General features: G+C 32.1%; 1 protein-coding gene across 1 annotated transcript; it reads left to right on the forward strand.

Annotated features, from left to right (window-relative positions):
- The first annotated feature begins 18167 nt into the window (after positions 1-18167).
- On the forward strand, positions 18168-20333 carry LOC146917523 (uncharacterized). The gene has a single exon (XM_085719340.1). It carries the CDS (start codon positions 18575-18577, stop codon positions 19529-19531), a length of 957 nt encoding a protein of 318 aa, XP_085575466.1. The 5' UTR covers positions 18168-18574; the 3' UTR covers positions 19532-20333.
- The last annotated feature ends 2979 nt before the right edge of the window (positions 20334-23312 follow it).

Below are 23312 nucleotides of genomic sequence, written 5' to 3' on the forward strand. Positions count from 1 at the left end.
ATCTCAAGAAGAGGCTTGAAATTTTGGTGAATTACCCTAATTTTGACCATTTTTATAGTTTCATTTTATGAATTCCACGTAATCGTATCCTATCACACGTTGCCACATCATCCAAAATTTGTCACATAAAGTTTTTTTTTTAATTTATTAAGAACTTTTCATTTTATGAATTACACGTAATCATATCCTATCACACGTTGCCACATCATCAAAAATTTGTCACATCAATTTCTTTTTTTAATAAAACTAAAAGTTACGGTTTCGGAAATTGCAAAGAATAAAAAAACAAAAAATTCAGAGTATGAATTTTCTATATTTCCATATACCAAAAGTATGTTTTTAGTTTTTTTAATACTGATAGAGTATAGGAAAATTCGTTGATTTTTGCATTGTTCATGATACGTCAACAATTGAAGTTTGAACACTCAACCATGAATTTTCAATTGCAGAGAGCAACATCGATCATTGTTTGAAAAAGTTTCAAACGATTTTTAATCATCAATGATTCATCAATTGGTAGACTATATATTACATTTTCCCACCCTAGAAGACCTACAATAATAGAGATCAAAGCTCGCAATTAAAAATAGGGTCTTGAAGGAATCCAAAAATATAGAAGTTTTCCATATGAAACAATAAAATTTTGACTTAAAAAAGTTGAATGTAAAACTTTTGAGATAAATATTTTTATCTTAAATTTCTTAGCTTGTGGCTTTGGGATCGGGATTCCTTGTTTTTTTTTGGCGGGAAAGTCTTGTGACCTTAGCTTATTTTCGCCCGTCGGATCATTCTTATGTCTCAAATCATGACATATGTCTATTTCTGTTAAAAATCAAATAAATCATATTGACACCTAAATTATGACCCGTTTCTTGACCTCAACCGGTGCTTGCAACCGTTGTGGTCTCGCCTGTCATGGTCGTCGCCACCCTGCAGGTCATCGTTGTCCCTCATGCAACCGGTGTTTCGAGTCCCGGCATAGACCCATTGTTCCATCTCTTATTCTCCTTTTCTTGTTCTTCTAAGAAGTCACAATCGTTTTGACCATGTGGTAAAGCATGCGAATACACGTGTACAACAAGAAGCAATTCATGTTTCATTTGATTCTTTGGTTTTACATTTGTAATTTTGATGTAGTTTTGCTCAGTTCAAATTTGATTCCTTGAGTTTGTGTTTTGTCCAGAATAATTGTGTTTTACGTCGTTGAATGCATCCGTCAAAGGTGGCGCTCAGGATGCCGTTGTGCGCAAGTTGGAGAATTAAAAGATGAGAAGTAGTTGGTGGAGTAACGATCGGGATGCTACAATGACGGTTGCAAATACTCAGTTGATTTCAAGAAATGGGTCATGACTTGGGTGATTTATTTTGTTTTTTCAAAGAAATAATAAAAAGACCCATGGCATGATCTGAAGCATAAAACTGATCCGACGAGCGAGAATATGTCAAAGTCAGGGTCGTATCTGAGGCATGGCTATCAAAAAATAAGTACGAAATTTGGACCCCAACAAAAAAAAATTAGGGGTTCATTAGGTCCTAAAAAAAATTACTTAAATTCTAATTGGAGGTGTGGTTGTTAGTAATGACCTAACTCCTAAGTTCTTTATTGACCCATTTATAATTTATTGTGATGTTAAAAATGGAGTTCAAATCTATAGTCTTCCACCATCTCAAACCCTTCCGTCAAAATCAAAAGATGTTTTTGAAGTTAAAATTATTGAAAAATTACTTGAGATCATCACCGTCATAATTAAAGGTTGAATGATCTAGCCATTTTATTTACTGAGAAAGACATGATAGAACATATTGATGTTGAAACAATTATTAATGACTTTACATCTAAAAATGCTCTCAGAAAATGTATTATCTGAGCATTTGAATATTAAATAAATAACTCAATGTTTTTTGTATGAATTTTGATGGTTCGTCCTAGACCACTAAATTCACTTAATCGACCCTCAACAAAGTCGCATGACTTTTCTCGCAAAAAAAATCATGGAATCCTGATCCTTTCTTCAGTGGCCCTGCAACATGGACCTAAGTGACTAAGTCTACTATAGATCTCCCATGTAGTAGACTTATATGTACGGAAGAACCAAAGATCTTTGTTTTCTTCTAAAAGAAAAAGACTAGCTAATTTAATAAGATATATAGCTAGGAACAAATAATGCTTTGTGTCAACTCTAACAGTTGATATAGCATGCATAATCTTGTAGTTTTCCTGGCATATAAAAAGGTCCAACACATATACATGAATATAATGTGACGAATGATGATTACTTTAAGATGCATGTAATCCATTAGTCCATTACGACAATAATAAAGCATTTTTAATTATAAAAATATTCTAAAATTTCTTTAATCAATTTCAAAGATCAAGTTAATCATTTGACTCCTCAAATCCAAGTGACTAAATTCCTAAAAAAAGTTAATCCGACTGACTAAATGGTAAGTCACTTGATTGATTTCATTATCAACCCATGTAATTTCGCTTTTCAGATTCAATTGTTGCAAATTTGTCCAACACAAATTGTAGACCATGTAGCACTACTAAACACACATAAAATAAAATGCATATATATATATATATATATATATATATATATATATATATATATATATATATATATATTAAGTTTCTATGTGAGAATTGAACTAATGTTTAAATTAGGGATGGCAATGGGTACCCAATGGATAGGGTACTATAGTACCTTTCCCCATGCCCGTGTTTGTAAAAAAATACCCGTACCCGAGCCCGTACCCTGGTGGGTAACAACTTTAGTGCCCTTCCCCATACCATGTGGGCACCTAAGTGTCCATACCCGTACCCATTACCCACACTTTAATTATAAAAAGACAATTAAAAACATCACAACTGAAATAAAACTATGATCCAATTTTTTTTAAAGCAACTCATAAAATAGTAGAAATCGTAGTATTTAACCAAATAAAAAAACATCCAAAATATTCCTCGAAAATTAAAATAAAAACATTCAAAATACATAAAAAAAAAGTGTATGCTAAAATAAATATCAAATTGATTTAAATCATAAATTTGTAGCTCGTGAGCTTATGAAGGTAAGGATGAAACAATTACCGTATAAGTTTTTAGGTTTAGGTTTATCCTTAAATAGCTAAATAAATTAAATAATTATACACCAAAAATAAATAAAATATTTATTATATTCAATAAATATGTATATGCGGGTTACGGGGCTGAGTAGTATAGTGCCCTTACCCGCACCCATACCCATCTAAATTTGCGGGTAATTACCCGGACCCAAGCCCATATCCATAAAAACGGGGCTTTACCCTACCCATTGCAAGTATTTTTTGCAGGTGTCTATCGGACCTGGATCCATTTGTCATCGCTAGTTTAAATAAATCATAGTGGCAAAGTAATATATAAATAAACAAATGGAAAAGTGTCATCATTATACCATTATTTCCTAATTAATAAATAGCCAAAATGTTGCCTTTTTGAAGGCATAGCTGTAAGTCGTGGTATTTGGTAGTAATGTGGTACTTTCGAAGCCTACGGATGGGGACACTGAGGGGGCTTGCTAGGTTGTGGCAATGGAGTTGTTGCCACTAAAGACTAGGGAGCAACACATGATAATGGTGGGTCTCTACCAAGCGGCGTTCTGCCTTTTTAAATTTATTTTTCTTGAACTTCATTATGAGTTAACTAGATTCACTTGGCTCTTAAAAAAAAAACTAAATTCACTTGATCTCCTAAAAGAATTAATTAAATTCACTTGGATGAGATAAATAGAGGTTCTATTAAGCATTGAGAATGCATTAGTATTAAATTTTTGAAAAGAAAATTTAAACTCTACAATTATAAACATAAAATACTCGATTGATAAAAAAAATCCTTGTAACTGTACTTTGAATTTCCAATTCCATTTTATTTCTTTCCAAGAGAAATTCTAACTTTTCTCTAAGCTTTCTTTCTCCTTCTTTCATTGAGGAGGGGTGGTTTTAGGTCATTTTTTTGACCTAGAATCACCCTTCTACATCTATTTTCCCCTCTCTTTCAATCTAAATAAGTGGTTTTCATATATATCAAGTTTTTGCTTTTGTGTTTTTTGTGATTTTGTCGTCTAAGTGCGGCGTTATGTTGTGTCGTCTTGTGCGGCGTTTGATTTCGCGTCTTGTCGCGGTGTTCGTTTAGTTCATATTGAAAGATCGACATCACTCAATTAAAAATTCAACCAACGATTTGGGCATCAACGTTGCAGATCCGGAGACATGGGTATTTCGGTGACTTAGGTTTTATCATAATATTTGTAGGCATTTTGTCATTGTATGCTATTAACTTGGGTGATGTGAGTTTGTTCGCAGATTCATCATTTACGTTTTTAGCGGATGTTTGTATCTAATTTACTCTATCGATTTAAATGAATGAATATCATTTTGTTGTTGTAAAAAAAATAAATTGTAACTTATTTCTCATTAAAGTTATATACGTTTTTAGTTTTTATAAATATACAAGCTTTCAAATTTAGTCCCTAAATAATTTTAATAGTAATTTTAATCGTCTTTTTTAAAAACAGTTGTTAGAAGAATTTAGTTTCTTATGTTTAATGGTAGCTATCTGAACAATCAAAAAACTTACTTGACATGTAATGTAGACATGACATCACATGGCATGCCGCCTCACGTTTTTTTTATTAATTAACATTATCAATTTATTATTCATTATAAAAATCAAATAAATTTTTTTAATCCCTTCACTAATAGTTTTGCTTTAATTACAATTAATAATATAAAACAAATAAAATTTATTTGATTTTTATAATGAATAATAAATTGATAATTTTAATAAATTGAATAAATGTGAGTCAGCATGCCATGTGGATGCCATGTCAGTTAAAATGTCTATGCAGCATGCCAACTTTTGTTTGGCCAATCAATTTTCATTTGACACTTGTGATCAAGTCAACTAACATATGTTTTTGCAGGAACTAAAATCATGTAGGAAATAAATTTGAAAGCTCTCATACATGGACTGAAAATATATTTAACCAGACATTGAATCTTTTGAAAGTTTGGTTTTTGGTGATTGAATCTTTTGAAATTTTTAGAGGCTCTCAAAATTAAGAATTGAATCTTTTGAAATTTTAAGAAGCTGTCTTTAGATAAACAAGATGTGAATCAATTAAGGGCCCTTAGGAGTTAGAAGGCATGCCTTCCCATTTTATGTGCATGATCATAGCACACGCTGCAATAATCTTACCTAGCCATTTCCACAATACTTTACCCCCTTCTAGGCACATGTGCACTTTCTCACATGCTATCTTATGTGTATATGTGCACTTTCTCACATGCTATCTTATGTGTATATCAAATAGTATATAATATGTATCTAGACCATTATGTGAACATCAAAGAAGATAATGCATTCATTTGAGTGTTGAATTGAATTATTTAAGGCGAGTTCAATCATTGGGATAAATTATGGTTCCTTTTTCTTCATTTGAGATAAATATATGGTTTTTTTCGGGTGGCACTTTGGTGACATAATGTCACTGTGACATTAAATCTGAGCCACACAACACACACCTTTGTGTGACCCAGATTTAATGTCACTCATACAACACATCTGGGCCACACAACACAACCCTTTGTGTGGCCCAGATTTAATGTCACGGTTACATTATGTTACCAAAGTATTATCCGTTTTTTTCTAGATTACCCTCTCTTGTTTAGAGGGTATTTACCCCCTCATGATATCAACCAATCAAAATGTAATATACATTGGCAACATTAAATGTCAAATAAATGAGTAGATTTTTTCTATAAAAAAAATCAATTTTAGGTAACTTTTAATACTTTTAATTTTTATTTAATTATAGACAAGATTACATTATAAGTCCTTTATCTTATTTATTTGTAACATTTTGGTCCTTTATCTTTATTTTTTTTCCGTTTAGGTCTTTTATCTCTCATAAAAGCACATATACATCCTTTTTCTCATTTTTTTATTAAAAAAATACATAATTTTATTTTTTAAAATATATTTTTATTAAAAATGAAAAAAAATCCAGAAATATGATGAAGATGTTCATCATCTCCATCTTCTTTCTTTGAATCTTCATCATCTTCATTGAATCAGAAAAAATTCTACACAAATATATCTCCAAATATCATGAATTAATGTTATGTTCACCTCAAATCTTCTATTAAACACAAAAATCAAAACCCTATAGAAAAGAGATTTAGTTTCATCACAAAAAAAATTAGTTATATAAATTGTCACACATTATATTATTATTATTTTCTAACTCAATATTCAAACCCGGCATAAAAATAACCCCAAAATTGAGAGCAGCTTTGCACATCAATTTTGTTGTTTCCAGAACAATCTTAACTTTTGTAAAGCCTAACCCTTCCGCCAGTGACTAAGCCTCCACCATCCGCCTTGCAACATTTGTGAAATTAAGGTTTTGATTTTTGTGTTTAAAAGAAGATTTGAGGTGAATATAACACATTAATTCACGATATTTGGAGATATATTTTAGTAGATTTTTTTTATTTAAAGAAGATGATGAAGATTCAAAGGAAGAAGATGAACATCTTCATCATATTTCTGGATTTTTTTTTCATTTATAATAAAAATATATTTTTAAAAATAAAATTATGTATTTTTTAATAAAAAATGAGAAAAAAAGATGTACTGTATATGTGGTTTTAAGAGAGATAAAGGACCTAAACGGGAAAAAATATAGATAAATGACCAAATTGTTACAAAAAAAATAAGATAAAGGACCCCTAATGTAATCTTGCCTTAATTATATTTAGGTGTTCAATCTTAATTAATTTACACTACAAGACTGGCTTAGAACAATTAAAATTTCGCATCAAATTTCTTTCATCTGAATGTCCTTAAATTTATCGGTTACATTCATAAAATTTCTTCTTCCCATTTTGATTGTTCAATTTTGTCGTTCTAAACTGCCGCATTTTTCAATTTTCGTGAGAATCGTCGTCGTTCGTTTTGATTCCAAATATCGTGAGAATTACCGTTATTTCCAGAAGCACGTCAGGTATGGTGAGTTGATTTTTCTTTTTGATTTGATTTTTTTGGTTGTGAGGTAGTTAATTATAACAATTGAGTAAGTCATCCGTTATACTTTAAGGATTGCTAGCAGGTGTTGCCGCTGTGATGTTTTGGGAGTTTGCTAGCATTTTTTTCGGTTGCTGCTGAAATGGTTATGTCATGAGGCTTTTGTTCTTTTGTTTGGACTTAAAGGCTTTGGCTGATAGTGAGATAGGTCTATGCGTGTTAGCAAATTTTATTAGGTTGGCTGCTTAAATAAAAAAAAGTCACGATATCTGACGTGGTTCTAGAAACAACGACAATTCTCACTATAATTTGAAACTGCAGCATTTTAGAACAACAAAATTTAACAATCAAAATGGGAAGAAAACGAAAAAGAAACAAGAATTGATCAAGAGGGAAGAATAAAGAAGAGATTTGAATTAAGGAGATGTTTTAGTTCTCATGTTCGGGGTGGAATGGAAGAAATTTTATGAATGTAAGTGATGAATTTAAGGACATCCAGATGAAAGAAATTTCATGTAAAAATTTTATTTGTTACAAGTCTTGTAGTGTAAATTAATTAAGATTGAACATCTTAATATAATTAAATAAAAGAGTAAATTACACTCTTCTCCCCTCAAAGATTCTTGAATTACACTCCCCTCCCCTCTTATGTTAAAATATACACTCCCCTCCCCCCTTATTCCAAACATATTAGAAAACATTTCATTCCCCTCCCTTAAGAGAAGCTTGAATTACATTCCTCTCTCTTCTTATGTTAAAATCTACACTTTACTTCCTCAATTTTTTTTAATAATCTAGCAAAAAAAATAAAATAATCTAACACACTTAAATAAAAAAAGTACTGCGGGTCTATTTTAACATAATCAAAATTTGAATACATATTTTTCGCTATTTTTTATTCACAATTACATTAACATATAGTTTTAAACCCTATTATAAAATATTAAACAACCAAAAAATAAAATTACAATAATTACTAAATACAGTAAAATATGGTTATTTAAAAAATAGTTTTATACTATAAATTATAAACTTAATAGCAAAATATTTAAGTTTAATTACCATTGATATTTAAATTATAAAGAAATGAATTTATTTTTCTTAAATGGTGGTTCAAAATTAGTATATATCATAAAAATATTTATTTATGTTAAAATAGATTAAAGTGTAGTACATATTTAATTATTAAGAGAGATGATTGTAATTCAAGCATCTTATAGGGAGAGGAGTGTAGATTTTATTTTTAAAGGGAGGAAAGTGTATATTTTAACGTAAGAGTGGAGGGGAGTGTAATTTACTCTAAATAAAAATTAAAAACCTTATGATTAAGATTAACTTTTTTATTTTTAGAAAAAATTGATTTATTTATTTGACATTTAATGTTGTCTATGCATATTACATTTTGATTGGTTGATATCATGAACGGGTAATTACCCCCTAAACAATTGAGGGTAACGTAGTTCTCACCTAAATATATTTACAAATCTAGAATGGATGCGTAGTAAAAGGCATGACTCCATAAAGTTAAGCATAACTATGAATTCTTTAACAAGTTGACATTGTGCTATCTTATACTCCATTCGTTTTAAAATGAGTGTCGCTTTAGTCAATTGTACACAGATTAAGGAATTGAATGAAATAATCACTAGACATAACACTTTTAATAAACTGACCTTGTTTTATAAGAAAAAGACAAACTTAAAGTTGCATTGAAAATTGTGTGAGAGAAAAGTTGGAGTATTTATTGAAGGTAAAGTTGGAAGAAAAAAATTAAAGTTGTATTGAAAATATAAAGTGACATTCATTTTTAAACAATTTTTTTTGGTTAAAGTGACACTCATTTTAAAACGGATGGAGTAGTAAAATAATGTTTGTAACTTTTTTGCAGGGTATCCTAGTATTCTTAATGTGATTAATGATTACTCCCTCCGTTCCGGAATATCTAAACCATTTACTAAAAAAAAGTGTCCCAAAATAATTGAGTCATTTCAATATTCAATACAACTTTCATCATTCCCAATACAATATAACTCTAATTAATACTATTTTCATCATTCCCAATTCAATATATTCCACTTTCCCATTTATTTATACATTTTTCTTAATTTGTGTGAAAAATCAAACTGGCTCAGATATTCCGGGACGGAGGGAGTAGTAAAAACCTATGCTAGGAGTAATTCTCATAAGGCTACTGCTTACTGACATATTTACATGTATTAAGCACAATTATGACATACTAGTTTGGTACTCCCTCCGATCACTATTATAAGTAAAACTTCACTTTTTAGATTCATTCAATAAATGATGTATGTAGTCTATATACAGACCACATACATCATTTATTGAATGAACCTAAAAAATCAACTTTTGCTTATAATAGTGACCGGAGGGAGTATATGCATTTGATTTTTTTTATCATAACTTTGCTGATCCTTATTTTTTTTTTAAAATAATCATGTTTGTATTTGAAATTGATTGAAACTGATAAACGGGTTGGGTTTGGATCTCATCCCAAAAGTTAGCTCAAAGAGTGAGGGTACTCAAGTATGTTTATAATCTCAACAACTCGGGAACCTGAGCAATGTGAGAGAGAAATAACAAACTACAAACAACTTTAAAACCAATTTCAACACCCACCCTCTAGCCTAGCATAGGTCCAATTCCCACATTGCAATGAATAAAGATAGGTGGACACTCTTAATGTGTACATCCATTTGTACCACTCTGAAAAATTTCAGTTAACCAAATACATGGTCTATGTGACCACATTTTTTCAGTTGCGTGACCACTATTTTCCAGCATTTAAAAGATGAAAAACGTGGTCACACAACTAAAATGCGCGTGACCACTATTTTTCCACTTAGTTAACCAAATAAATAATGGTCACACAACTAAATAAATGTGGTCACACATACCATATATTTCATTAACTTAAATTTTTCAGACTGGTACAAAGGGGTGTACACATTAGGGGTGTCTACCTATCATTGCTCCATTGCAATCCTTAACCCGGCTCTGATACCATGTTAAAATTGGGGTCTAACTCATCCCCACAAAACCGACCTGTGAGGCGAGAATTGTCTCCACTTATTAACACATGTTCAAACCATCTTTTGTCAAATATTAGACTCTTTACCGGAAACAAATGGAAAGTAAATTGCATTGTTATGCTTATCTGTTGCAAAAAAAAAGGTACTAATTGTGTTTAATTTTGCTATGAATTCGAATAAATCAACCCAAGATAATGTTGTGTGGAGAAAATAACAAAGACAATCAACAATCAAACAACCCAAGGAACAATATTCAATCAATATTAAATCCAGCGACCTGCATATAAAATTCACAATAAAAAAAAAACAAAGATAAAAGAGAAGAGAAACAAACACATGAGAATTTGTTTACCCTATTTAGCCTAAATTGACCAACTTATGGGGGAGAGAGCAGCTCTCCAATCCAATATAATTGAGTCTCCACAAAGATAAGATATACAAAGAGGTTACAAGAAATTAGATTCAACACGACAGTCCTTATTTCTACTCCTCTCTTAAGTGTTTATCAACCCACACAGGGATCTCTAACCGATGACATAAAATCATATAGGGTTTTAGAGTATAAGTAGCTAGTTTATTTGTATTTTAGTAAAGTTTTGTATAGGATTCGTTCCAAAGTCAAGAAAGAGCACAACTGGGAGAAAGATCTTGGAAGCATAAAAAAATTATTCAAACCAAACAACTCCTTGACCGTACTACGCTTATTGCAAGTTTTATCATGTTAATTCTTGGGGTGTAGTACAAACATTTTGGTGAGAAGAAATGAGAAAAGGAACAGAGGAAAAACAGAAGGACCAGCTATTGCCAAACTCGCGCCGCGTACTACGAACCACGCATCGCGACATCTTAGGAATTTCGTAAGTGCTTCGCTACGAATTAACTCGCGTCGTGAGATATAGAAGAATTCCTAAGTTGTTCATCACTTTTTAAGTCTTATCATGAACTAATGAACATAAATAGAAAATGCACTAGTTTTTCACCAAGTAGTAATATTTCTTGTGAAAGAGTTGATATCTGTAGGGATTGCCTCGCTTTAACTCAACTACCGTGAATTCAATTTGGTTAATTATTCGTAAATAACTGGGGGTTTTGCACGTGTCAAATGATTGGTTGAATGATTTAAGGATAGAAAGATAGAAAACGATTAGGTCATGGCATATTTCCTTTTGTGAATTAATTGAGTGACTACGAATTATGAATATAATGCTACTGATTACTCGTTTTCAATACCTTTGATCAAAATAGTCAGACCAATGTCTTAGTTACTAACACTCTTTGATCGGTCACACTACCTACCCCTCAGATTCCTAACTGAATTCGAAGGTTTAAGAACACTAAAGTAAGTAACAATTATTATTAGTTTATGTCTAAATCTAACCAATAATTGAATGGTTAAACTGGGTCAAGCCAAGAAAGCTAGAATACATGATCATTGTAACATATTATTCGATTTATGAACCAAAGTTAGAGTTATTACTCATTGATTGCATAATAACTAAATGAAATACAACATAATCGACTAAACATTCATAGAATTATTTAAAATTACATGAACAAATAATTATAGGGTAGTTCTTATTTCATGACCTAACGAAGAGAGTAATTAGCTCCTCATGATTTTTAAACACATATTAATATATATGAATAAAAGAACATGAGAAAAGGATCATCGCTTATTGCGGTTATGTTTCTTTCTAGTTATTGATTTTCTTTGCTAACAAGAACATTTAACACCATCAACCCAATAATCTCAGTTCTGAGAGGATCAAACATAAAATGAAAAATGACAGAGGTGTAGAAGTGTCACCAATGATCAATGGGTATTGAAAATCTTTCAAAATATTGAAGACGATTGAAGTTGGCACTTTAAGTAGAAGTTTTAAGTTTTGTAGGTTCGTACAATTGAAAAAGTGACATGATCGACATTTATTCGGCGAAAACAAAAAGAAAAACTTATAAGGGATGTTGAGTTTTGAGACTCAGATATATGTTTTCTTTTCTTTAATTGACACAATTATGAGCCATCACTGCCAGATTGACGACGAGTAATATTATAAGCTTCTACTTATGGAAGCATAACTGACCACGATTAAATATTGAACAATACTCGCAAGCATCGATTGATCAGGCGTATATTATATGAGTTAGTTCTACACCTTAAAGATGACATATAAAATTTAGTTTATACTTAGGTTTCATTTGTGAGTTTGAAAGGGAAGGGAGGGGAGAACTTTGGAAAAAAGAAAGGAATTAGTGAAAAAAATAGAGGACATTGGAAGATGAGGGTTTTAGAGGCTCATTTTTCTTCATAATACAAAATTCTCCTCATCATGTTATACTATTCTTAAAAATAAAAATATATTAAGCATAAGCATTAATTTATCATTTTCTAAAAAATCACTCTTTCAAAAAATGTAAAAGATTTCTCTATTTTTCCATATATTTCTCACCCCGAAAGCCCTCCATTCTCCTCCCTTCTAAACTTCCAAACAAAGTATTAGTGATATTTGTCGGGGCCTAAGTCCCTAATCAATGCCAAATTATTTATTATATCTTTCCATAAATTTCTCAAAATGATTCACCTATTTTTGTAACGTATTTTACTAAACAATGCTTGTTTATACACACCTATTTAATCTTGCTTTTTCTATGCCCCCTATAAATTCCTAGACCTGCTTGGAAGCATATAGTAATAATAGATTGAATAGAACATTCTAATGCGTAATGAAATCACTTAACACAGTTGAATTGAATTTACTTAAGGGTTATGTTACGGTTAACATTACCCTTTACTTAATCATTTATCATGTCTAACATAAAATAGAACCTCGTGAATCGGGCAAAATGGTGTTTTTGACGTAGTTCAATTCTTTTTCACCAATGATTGATGATATTTTTATTAGAAATGGTGGTTGGGCCTAACACAACCCCACAAAACCGGCTTGTGAGGTGAGGATTGCCCCCACTTATAAACATTAGAAATGGTGGTTGGGCCTAACACAACCCCACAAAACCGGCTTGTGAGGTGAGGATTGCCCCCACTTATAAACAAATTGTCAGGCCAACTCCTAACCGATGTGGGACTCTTAACACACCCCCTCACGCTCAGGATTGCACATCTGAAGCGTGAACATAAATGATGGGTGGCCCGATAACGGAAACCTGATAACAGGTGGCCCAAAGAATCGTGAAGAGGCTCTGATACCATATTAGAAATGGTGGTTGGGCCTAACACAACCCCACAAAATCGGCTTGTGAGGTGAGGATTGCCCCCACTTATAAACAAATTGTCAGGCCAACTCCTAACCGATGTGGGACTCTTAACAATTTTATTTCAACTCTATGAATGGGGCTAAGTATACAATCAAAATAATCAAGGATATGCAGCTTTTTTCTAACAAAAGCACGCAAATTTGTCTTCACCATTTGGCTTTAGATGCAACAATTCTATAATAATTCAATAGCTTTAGGTACTTATCAATTATCAAACCGTCTCGTCAAAGAAAATCAATTACTATCGAACAGTATACCATACATTAATGAGCCATAATAGACATCTATTCAACTATTACACACCAAAAAGAAAAATACATCTATTAAACTTTTTTCTTCGTCCCATCAATAGATCTCGTTATTGAGGCATTTTTTCATAGTCAGAAACATAAATGAATAGTATTTGGACACACATACATTATTAAAAATAATAATTAATGTATGTGTAACCAAATACTATTCATTTATGCTTGTGACAATGAAAGAATTCATCCTCGTTACTAGACTTGTATACATTTTTCTTTGTTTTTCTAGATTAAGACAAGTAAGAGAATTTAATTTCTCAATATTATCTAGAATCGATCACCCAACATAATTTAAATAGTTTTTCTTCATACATTTAGTTGAGTAACCAATTATTATTTTTATTTAGTTTGGTACATGCAAAACAAATAAAAATGATTCTATAAAATGATTGTGTCATATTATTAACTCATACATACTATTGTGTCTGTTTCACATGTCATTGCATTTCTCTATAAATAGAGCTCACATGTAACGTAACCTAATTGTAAATCACAGTAGAATAACAAAATACTTCTCTCTCTTTTCTCCTCATATTCTTCTCTCTATTTTTGTTATTATTCTAAGTTTCATAACAAGAGAAAGATGTCACATCTCATGTAAAACTTCAAGACATTATGTATGTGTCACATTTCTTATATATCCAACAGTTTTCCCACTCTTATGTGATGTTGGACTTAACCACTCACAATTGAAACCCAACAATCTCCCCTATAAGTGCGACTCCATCCTCTTATAACTGGATCCAACACAAGATCCACTTCCTCACCTCTTTTATATATCTAATATTTTATGCACCGTTTCTTGTGAGTTTTTTTTTGTGTGTTCGGGATTCGATCCCTGGACCTTGCATATATTATGTATTGTCCTAACCATTTGAGCTAAGCTCACGGTGACCGTTTTTTGTGAGTTTAACTCAGTTGATAGAGACATTGCATAATATATGCAGGGGCTGAAGTTTGAACCCCAAACACTCTACTTCTTCACATTTAGAATATGTGACCTTGAACTAATCGACTACTTGATCAAAAAAAGATGATGTCATAACATTTTACGCACTCAAAAACGATGTAAGACATGATCACTGACACTTTAAACCCACGTTATCAAACACAACTCATTTTATAGAAAAATAGAGAATGAGGAGGTTTTCTAGTTAGAGCAGCTTTGGCCATAGTGGACGTGGTTCAGTTTGTGATTGGTTCCCTAGGGTAAGACAAGTGACCTGTGACCCCATGACACCAAGTACCAACAAAATACTTTTTTGAATAGATTGTAGCAACAAGATCCTACTACTATATACATCTATAGTGAATCATGTTGTCAATTTTCTCGCCCAATTTTATGAACAAATTCTAAAGCTAACATATGAATGGATAGGGATGCTTAATGTACATACTACACGTGTGTGGAAACTTTATTTTCTTGACTGTATATTATCACTAGAAAGTATACATAACCATTATTGACAGCAGTAAGTAAGTCTTTGCCGAAAAATCTGATTTAAAAAAAGTCTCCTCTTTCAATCATTTTTTTTTATATACATAAGATTCAAATCTATAGTTTAGTTTTACATAATCAACTTAATTTTGGTTGACGCACGACTTGCAATAATTAACCAATATTTTTTTATTTTTTTGGAGGGAATTTACAATTAGTTTTTGTTCTTTGGATTAAAGCAAGTCAGTTAAAAGGGAGTCAATTTAAATTTAGATGGTAAAAACATACAACCTCTCTTCATCATAAATTAAGGGAGAATTCTACTGTGAGGACTTAACTAAGTAGGTTAATTTTCCCATTTTTTCAAATATTATTTTAATTTATTTATTTAAAGGAAAAAAAACAAGTAGCATGATTAGTCATTCTTACTAGGTTGATACCACGAATCTACTTAGTTTTTTTAAATGGAAAAACTACAAAAATCCACCCACAGTTTAAATTGACCCGGTAGTTTTTATTCAGAAAAAAATAATTTTCTTACTGACCCAAGTTACTATTTATCCCGCTTAACTAGGCCATGTTCTTGAACCATCTAGTTAATTTTTTCAGATAGACAAAATAGCAATAGTCAATAGAAAGTAACGTACATGAGTGGAGGAATCAGGACTCGAATCTCGATCATAATGTTCAACCAACTTTTTTACCATTTGAGTTAGAACTTGTAGACGATCAATTGTGTCATCTTTATCTGCCTCCAAAATGTAACACTTTAGGTACAGATCAGTGGCACAACAACTTTCCTAATGCTATTCTTGAGAACCTTCCTGCAACATCATCTAACCACTACCCCATCATGCAACAAGGTGAAACGGGTCGAAGGTTCAAAAGAAATCTCTCAATATTTAAGTTTGAAAATGTGTGGTTGCTTGATCCTGATTTTGTTAAAGACAAATGGAATACATATCGTAGACAAGCTTGAAATGTGTGCTCCTAACCTTTCCAATTGGAATAAGCACAATTTCCAACACTTAGGCGCGGAATTGATGATTTCCGGAGAAAGATTGATATCATGTGTAATCATGTAGATGTCGACAACATCAATTCCTTTAATTCTTAAAGGAATTGTATGGCTCAACTTCTTGTGCAAGAGGTTGCTTTTTCGCGCTAAAACGTATTGGTTACGAGACTAAGATCTTAATACAAAGTTTGTCCACGTTGCAACCTTGTCGAGGAGGAAGGTGAATATGATCGTTTCTTTGGTGCACACGACCAATAAAAAGGATAACAAATGAAGGAAAACTTTGTGATGTGGTTATAAAGTTGATTCACGAATCCATATCTTTTGTGATTGAGGAATTTAAAGAAGATCTGTTATATATGAAGCGAGATAAATTCCCTTGATCAGATAGATACGATCTAGAAATTTTTTCAAAAATTCGGGCCGACATGTGTAGAAGAAATTTTTAATCAATAATGTGGTTGGCTTTCGACATGTACTTTCCCATCAACCTTAAACATGACAAACATAGCCCTAATCCAAAAAGGTGAATCCAAAGTTTATGTGAAAGATTGGTGACTTATTGCCCTATGCATTGTGGTATATGATGACGGGCGGTAAATCAATGGTTATGTCCTGAGAAAATCGTATCAAGATTTTCAAAATCATAGCAGGATTTTCAGAATCATAATACGATTTCAGCATCATGTCACGATTTTTAAAATCATAGGTGCAGTTTACCCAACAAAAAGAACAAGAGATTTTAAAGACTTGATCATAGTTCCTAAAAATTGTTACCAACTTTTATCATAAATTTGCTTTTAGTTTATGTGTTAATACCAAACCAATTGCCTTGTGCAACCCCATGTTAACACATCCTTAATAATAACGACATTGCCGAGTAGAAATTGAAACAATCTATGTGAAAATAAATCTTATAAATTTTATTACTTCGATGCAATTTTAGCAAACTTATTAAAAAATCTACGGATACAATTCTAGTAATGTAATATTTTCTGATGATTAAAATGTTATTTTATTTCACAAGTGATAGATAGGTCACAAGTGAGGTGTCATTTGCAAGCTTATGTGAAAATAAATCTTATAAATTTTATTACTTCGATGCAATTTTAGCAAACTTATTAAAAAATCTACGGATACAATTCTAGTAATGTAATATTTTCTGATGATTAAAAATGTTATTTTATTTCACAAGTGATAGATAGGTCACAAGTGAGGTGTCATTTGCAAGCTAGAGGAAGAGGCAAAGCACAATGAAAAATGTAATTTCAACTGGTTAATATTATTTCATTCATAAAAAAAGGTCAGTTCTTCATTTAAATCCCCACCTGAGGGAGTCTTCTTGACTCATGTGGTCCTCTCCAAGGTTTTAAATAACTGTTGCGGTCTCGGTCGCGATCGTGTTAAAGTTGTCACGATTTCGGCTGTAACAAATGTTTCGTTACAGATCGCGGTCGTCGTGGTGTAAATTAATCATAATAATGCATAAATATTATTAAATTATTTATTCTATCATATAGTGTATAATAACTTAAATTGAACTATTATTCTATTTCCTAAAAAAAAAAAACTTAAATCCAACTATTATTCTATATATATATATATATATATATATATATATATATATATATATATATATATATATAAATATATATAAGATGGGTAAAATAAATATAATAATTACAACATTACAACACTATACAACACAAAAATAGGCGATGAAAGGAATATGAGATACTATTGGTTCATCACAGCCTCTCATTATCTATTTTTCCTTATGAGCGGTGTTGTGTTTTTCCGCCTCCGTAATGGTGTGTCGCATTCGTAACGGAGTTTTACGGTTGTATCGGCTTTTTATCACAATCATTTTCGCAGTAACAGACCCGTATTTAAAACTTTGGTCCTCTCTATACTCCATAAACCACCCACCCTTCCCAATATTTATGGAATATTGATTAACTCTATCTCATTCTAATCTAACTACAGCACCTGAAAACAGTGCTTTTTGAAAGCTCTCTCTACCTTAAAAAAAATAAAAAATACCTTATTTCTTTCTCTTGTTTTCTGTCCCTTTTTTATTCAATGATCCTAACCTTCTTATCTTCAAAAGTTTCTTATTCTCTCTTCTATAAAAACCAAACTTTCTAATTTGATATTCAGACTCAAAACTTAGAAGCCTAAAACTGAACTGGACGACCTAGTCCGCAACTCAGTCTAAAATTCAGTTCGACATCCGCAACAACAATTTCCTAAAGTCTCTCTTTTTCTTTTCTCATTCTCCTCAACACACGATGCTTGGTTGATAAACAAATTCCTTCCCTAGAAACTCAATTTCTTGACCATATTACCCTTCTTTTTCTAGTATCTATTGTGAGTTTTCTCAAGAGCCTCATAACATAACAGTGTTAAAATTCATCAAAAATGGATCTTTTTCAAAACCCATTATCTCTAAAATCAAACAGAATGGAAACACCTATATGTGTAGCAAAACTTGTGCTCATGTCCATAGGAATCATCTCAACTCTTGTTTTGTTCAAAGTTGCAATAATTCCATACACATTTGATCTTGTTCTCTCAACTCTTCCTGAACTTTGGTTCTCAATAAGAACATGGTTTACAATTCCTTTCCTTTACATCATTGTTAACTTCATCATCATTACCATTGTAGCTTCTTCAAGCTTTTCTGATCCAAATCACACAACAGCAAGCATTTTAGAAACTAACACCAACCCAATTGAGCTAGAAACCCAAACCAATGAACCACATCAAGAAGAAAAAGAGGTTGAAGAAGTTGAAGAAGAACAAGAAGAAAAAAGGGTTGTCGATGTTAAAGACTCCGAATTGTTCTACAACAAATTCATCACTGATCCGATACCGGAAAAATGCAGCAAGGACTATTACTTGCCAGATTCTAATGACAAAGTTAAAGACTTCGGATTATTCTATAACAAATTCATCACTGATCCATCACCGGAAAAATGTTGCAACGATTACAACTTGCCTGATTCAGGTGATAAAGGTGATGATGACAGTTTAGAAGCAACATGGCAAGCAATAATGGAAGCACAGGAGAAAACAAAGAAGCCGCATCTGAAGAAAAGTGGCACTTGGACTGCAAGGATTGAGAAAGCAGAACCATTTCGTAACAACGGTGGATTTTGTAGTGGTGATGATGATCCTGTTTCTTGGGCTGAAAGGGAGTTCAAAAAGTCTGAAACTTTCAATAGTAGAGCTTCATTGAAGAGAGAAAAATCAATCAGTCCTGAAGAATTGAATAAAAGAGCTGAAGCTTTTATCCAGAAGTTTAATAATCAGATGAAGTTGCAGAGGATGGAATCTTATCATCGTTTTATGAAATTGGTTAACCGTGGTGTTTGATGATGATGTGGTAAAAGAAAATTGATTATCTGCAAGAATATTTACCACTTGGAGGTACATGATTTGAACATATTCATAATTATATGGATATAATAATATACATGATTGGGTTGACGGTGAATTTGACATAATTACGTATATGCCTATAATTTTGTCAAAAGCTAGAATGTGAACCAGACACATGCATAAAAGGTGTTCACGGCCAACAACTAGAATGTAAGAACAGTGGATGAATTTTTTAGTTAGGCTTAATTGCATGTTTGGTCCCTTATGTTTATTTTAGTTTTCAAGTTGGTCCCTTACGTTTTGAAAGTTTCGAGTTGGCCCCTTACGTTTTAAAAATTTTCAAGTTGGTCCCTTACATTTTGAAAGTTTCAAGTTAGTCCCTTATGTTTATTTTAGTTTTCAAGTCGGTCCAAAACATAAGGGACCAACTTGAAAACTAAAATAAACATAAGGGACCAACTTGAAAACTAAAATAAACATAAGGGACTAACTTATTCCAACATGAGCAACGTTTTGGACCAACTTGAAACTTTTAAAACGTAAGGGACCAACTTGAAACTTTCAAAACGTAAGGGACCAACTTGAAAACTAAAATAAACATAAGGGACCAAACATGCAATTAAGCCTTTTAGTTATAACGAAATTACGGTTTTATAGTGATTTTCTCAAATTTACGTTGATTTAAGAAATATACGTAGTTGTATAGGAATATCATGAGAAAGGAATAACCATGTTCCTACTTTGTAATTAATTGAATTCAAAATATAAATTGAAAACTTGAATCATCTGATCTTAATTCAATAGTTCAGGTTGACGATCATGTGATTTGAAACTCGAGCCAGAACGTGGACCGTCATATTTCGATAGTAGTGCTGCTATTCATCTAGAGGGATTCTATCCCGAACTGTTCCCGAAAAGCAATTGGCCAATAAAAAATGCTGCTGAGCAGAAAACATGGAAGGACAATGGGTGTAATTTATGGAATATAATAAGGGATTAGGCACTCGTGATTTTGTCGTGAGGTATTCTCTCGCGACAAACAGCAATTTCCTTTCGATAGTCCCTACTGCGTAACTGCAAGATTACATTCTAAACTTCATATAAATGCTTGGATATCAAATCTTGATATTATATTCTCATTGCATTCACTAAGCACGTTGGCAAGATATATGTGTGTGTGAGGGAAATACGGGGTGAAGCCCGACAGTACAAAACATGAACAACTAAACGGGTGACATTAGTTTTTGGTGACATTAGTGCATTTTAGATGAGAAAGAATGATGAATAAATGATTAAAATAAGTTATTTTGGTGAGAGAGAATGATCGACTAAGAAAGATATGAAAAATGTCACCAATGTCACCAGAGTGCTATGCCAATTAAACCACAACAAAAATCTAGCACCAGAAGTGATGGAACATGTGTGGAATTTTAGTTAAAAGACTAAATACAAATTCACACGTTGTGTAGAAGATCTATCGTATAACTACTGTTGTGTGGATTGAAAAAAGTGGAAGTCCTACATCGGATGTAACACACACATTAGTAGTGTTTATATATCAGGGATGTACCTCTAAGATGGGGTACATAAATTAAGCGAACGAAGTAAGCACTAAAGAAAAAAAAAAATATATATATATATATATATATATATATATTTATATATTTTATTTATTATTTGGAAATGTTAAATTAAATAATTAATTAGAAAGTGTTTTCTTAGTCTCTAAGTTTTGCTAAAATATTTTGGAACGCAATCTGAAATATCATGGTGCACAATCTGAAATATTTTGGCATGCAATCTATTATATTTTGGTGCGTGATCTGAATATATTTTGGTACTCAATTTAATATATTTTTGTACTAGATCTAATATTTGAATTACTTGTTCCCAAAGTTTCTCGCATATTAGTTGTGAATTTTCTCTATAAATAGAGAACTCACATAATGCATCAAAGTTTTAAAAGCTTTGCTTATCCTTTTTGAGGTGTCGTCGGATCTCAAAGTTAACTTCCACAATAGTATGTTTTGTTTATTATTGTGGTTAATTCTTGGTTAATTGAGGTTTCTTCGGTTCTAAATTGAAAAATGGGTTGTTTATCTTTTCTTTATCTGGGGCTACCTATTGGTGGTGATTCTTATAAGTTGAATTTTTTATGTCCCTAGCTTGATCGAATTAAAATGTCAGGGTGGAAGAGTATAAATCTTTCGTTGGGCGTCCGATTGATTCTTTTTAAGTTTGTTTTGTGCTCTCTCCCGATTTATTTTATTTCCTTCTTCAAGGCTCCTATAAGTATCATTTTCTGAAATTCGGATCATTAGGCAGGTTCTAAAAAAAAAACTCCGTGCCTTTTTATAAAACTACTCTACAAAAAAAGTTGTGTCCATAAATATAAGACTATCTACAAATTTCTGGATGGATTCATTACTTTTTTCCAAATACACCCTTCATTAATATTATCATTATACCTTGAATTATGAAAAGTTAACATTAAATATCTCTATAGACAAAGGGTTATTTGGTAATAATAACATACATTTATGAAAAATTTATTACTTCCAACCCTTTTTTTTTGGGGGGGGGGGGGGGGGGGGGGGGGGGGTGGGGTTGAGGAAATTAGGAAAATTTCTTGAATAAATTTGGATACTATTTGTTCAAGAAAAGGTAATGGTGGGTTGGGGGGTTAGGAGGATAAGAGAATTAAATTTGGTATTACTTGGTAAATGGTGTTGGAGGTTAAAGGAGGAGTGTGAGAGTTTATGATTTTGAGTTTTAGCAGCGCGTTACAGGGAGGAGGGAAATACTTTTTGTAGTATTAGATGCATTGATGGTGTGGGTGTTGGTTGATGGTTTGATGACAACTTATGTGGTGATCGAGTTGAGATATGGCGATGTTTGTTTTGGTGGAGGGTTAGATGAAGAGGTTTTAAAGTGTAGGTTTAGTCATCTCTTTGATCTTGGCTAACATTAAGATGACAACCGTGGTTGATATGCCTTATTTAGGTCGAAGAGGGTGGTGAGGTTTGGAAGTGGTGCAGGTTGTTGCCATGGGAGGAAGAATAGGTGAGAGAGCTTTACGAGCTTTTAAATCTTATTGTTTTACATGCTAATGTAACTGAGAGGTAGCTTTGGCAATTGCATGCAAAAAATAAAAATATACAATGTCACTAGTGCTTACAACTACCTCTGCTACCGGTGGATCAAAACTTTAACATAATATGTTGGATATTTGTATGTTGGCTTCACTTTTGCCTAAAACAAATATTCAAGTGTGATGTTGGATACGATGTTCCAACATCCTGGCAAGGTTCAGTGTGACCTGTTCATGTGCCTTGATTTACGCACGCGTTTTTCTATTTAAGGAATCATTTATTCTTGTTGGTCAAGCTGCGTGTTTTTATGAGAAGATCAGATGTGATTTCCTAAGGGAATGGTATTGACTTAGGAAAGTGTTTTTAAGGTGATAATAATGTGACTTTTAATGTGCCTACTTTCTAGGAGTTTCCTTATCCGGCCATGTTGATTGAGCAATGAGTCACTGGTTCGATCTGAAGCATGATTGAAGGGATGAAACGCTTTGCTTCAGTATATAAAGGAGGCTGCAAGACCTGAAGAATTATTCAAGACATCATTTTACGAAATAGAGTTTATCTAGGTTTTGAGTCTTTTGATTGTGAGCCTTTCGTGTATCATCTTGATGCATGTTTAGGACTGTACTTTGAGTTGTAAATTGTGCACTACTCTGAAGCTTTTAAGCAAGGAGTTAGGTAGACTG

Source organism: Medicago sativa, chromosome 6, assembly GCF_051527215.1.
Source record: "Medicago sativa cultivar Bolivia chromosome 6, Bolivia_mono, whole genome shotgun sequence".
In the NCBI taxonomy this organism is placed as follows: Eukaryota; Viridiplantae; Streptophyta; class Magnoliopsida; order Fabales; family Fabaceae; genus Medicago; species Medicago sativa.

What these genes read in the sequence shown, in the direction of transcription:
- LOC146917523 (XM_085719340.1), top strand. Translation starts at nt 18,575, where the DNA reads ATGGATCTTTTTCAAAACCCATTATCTCTAAAATCAAACAGAATGGAA.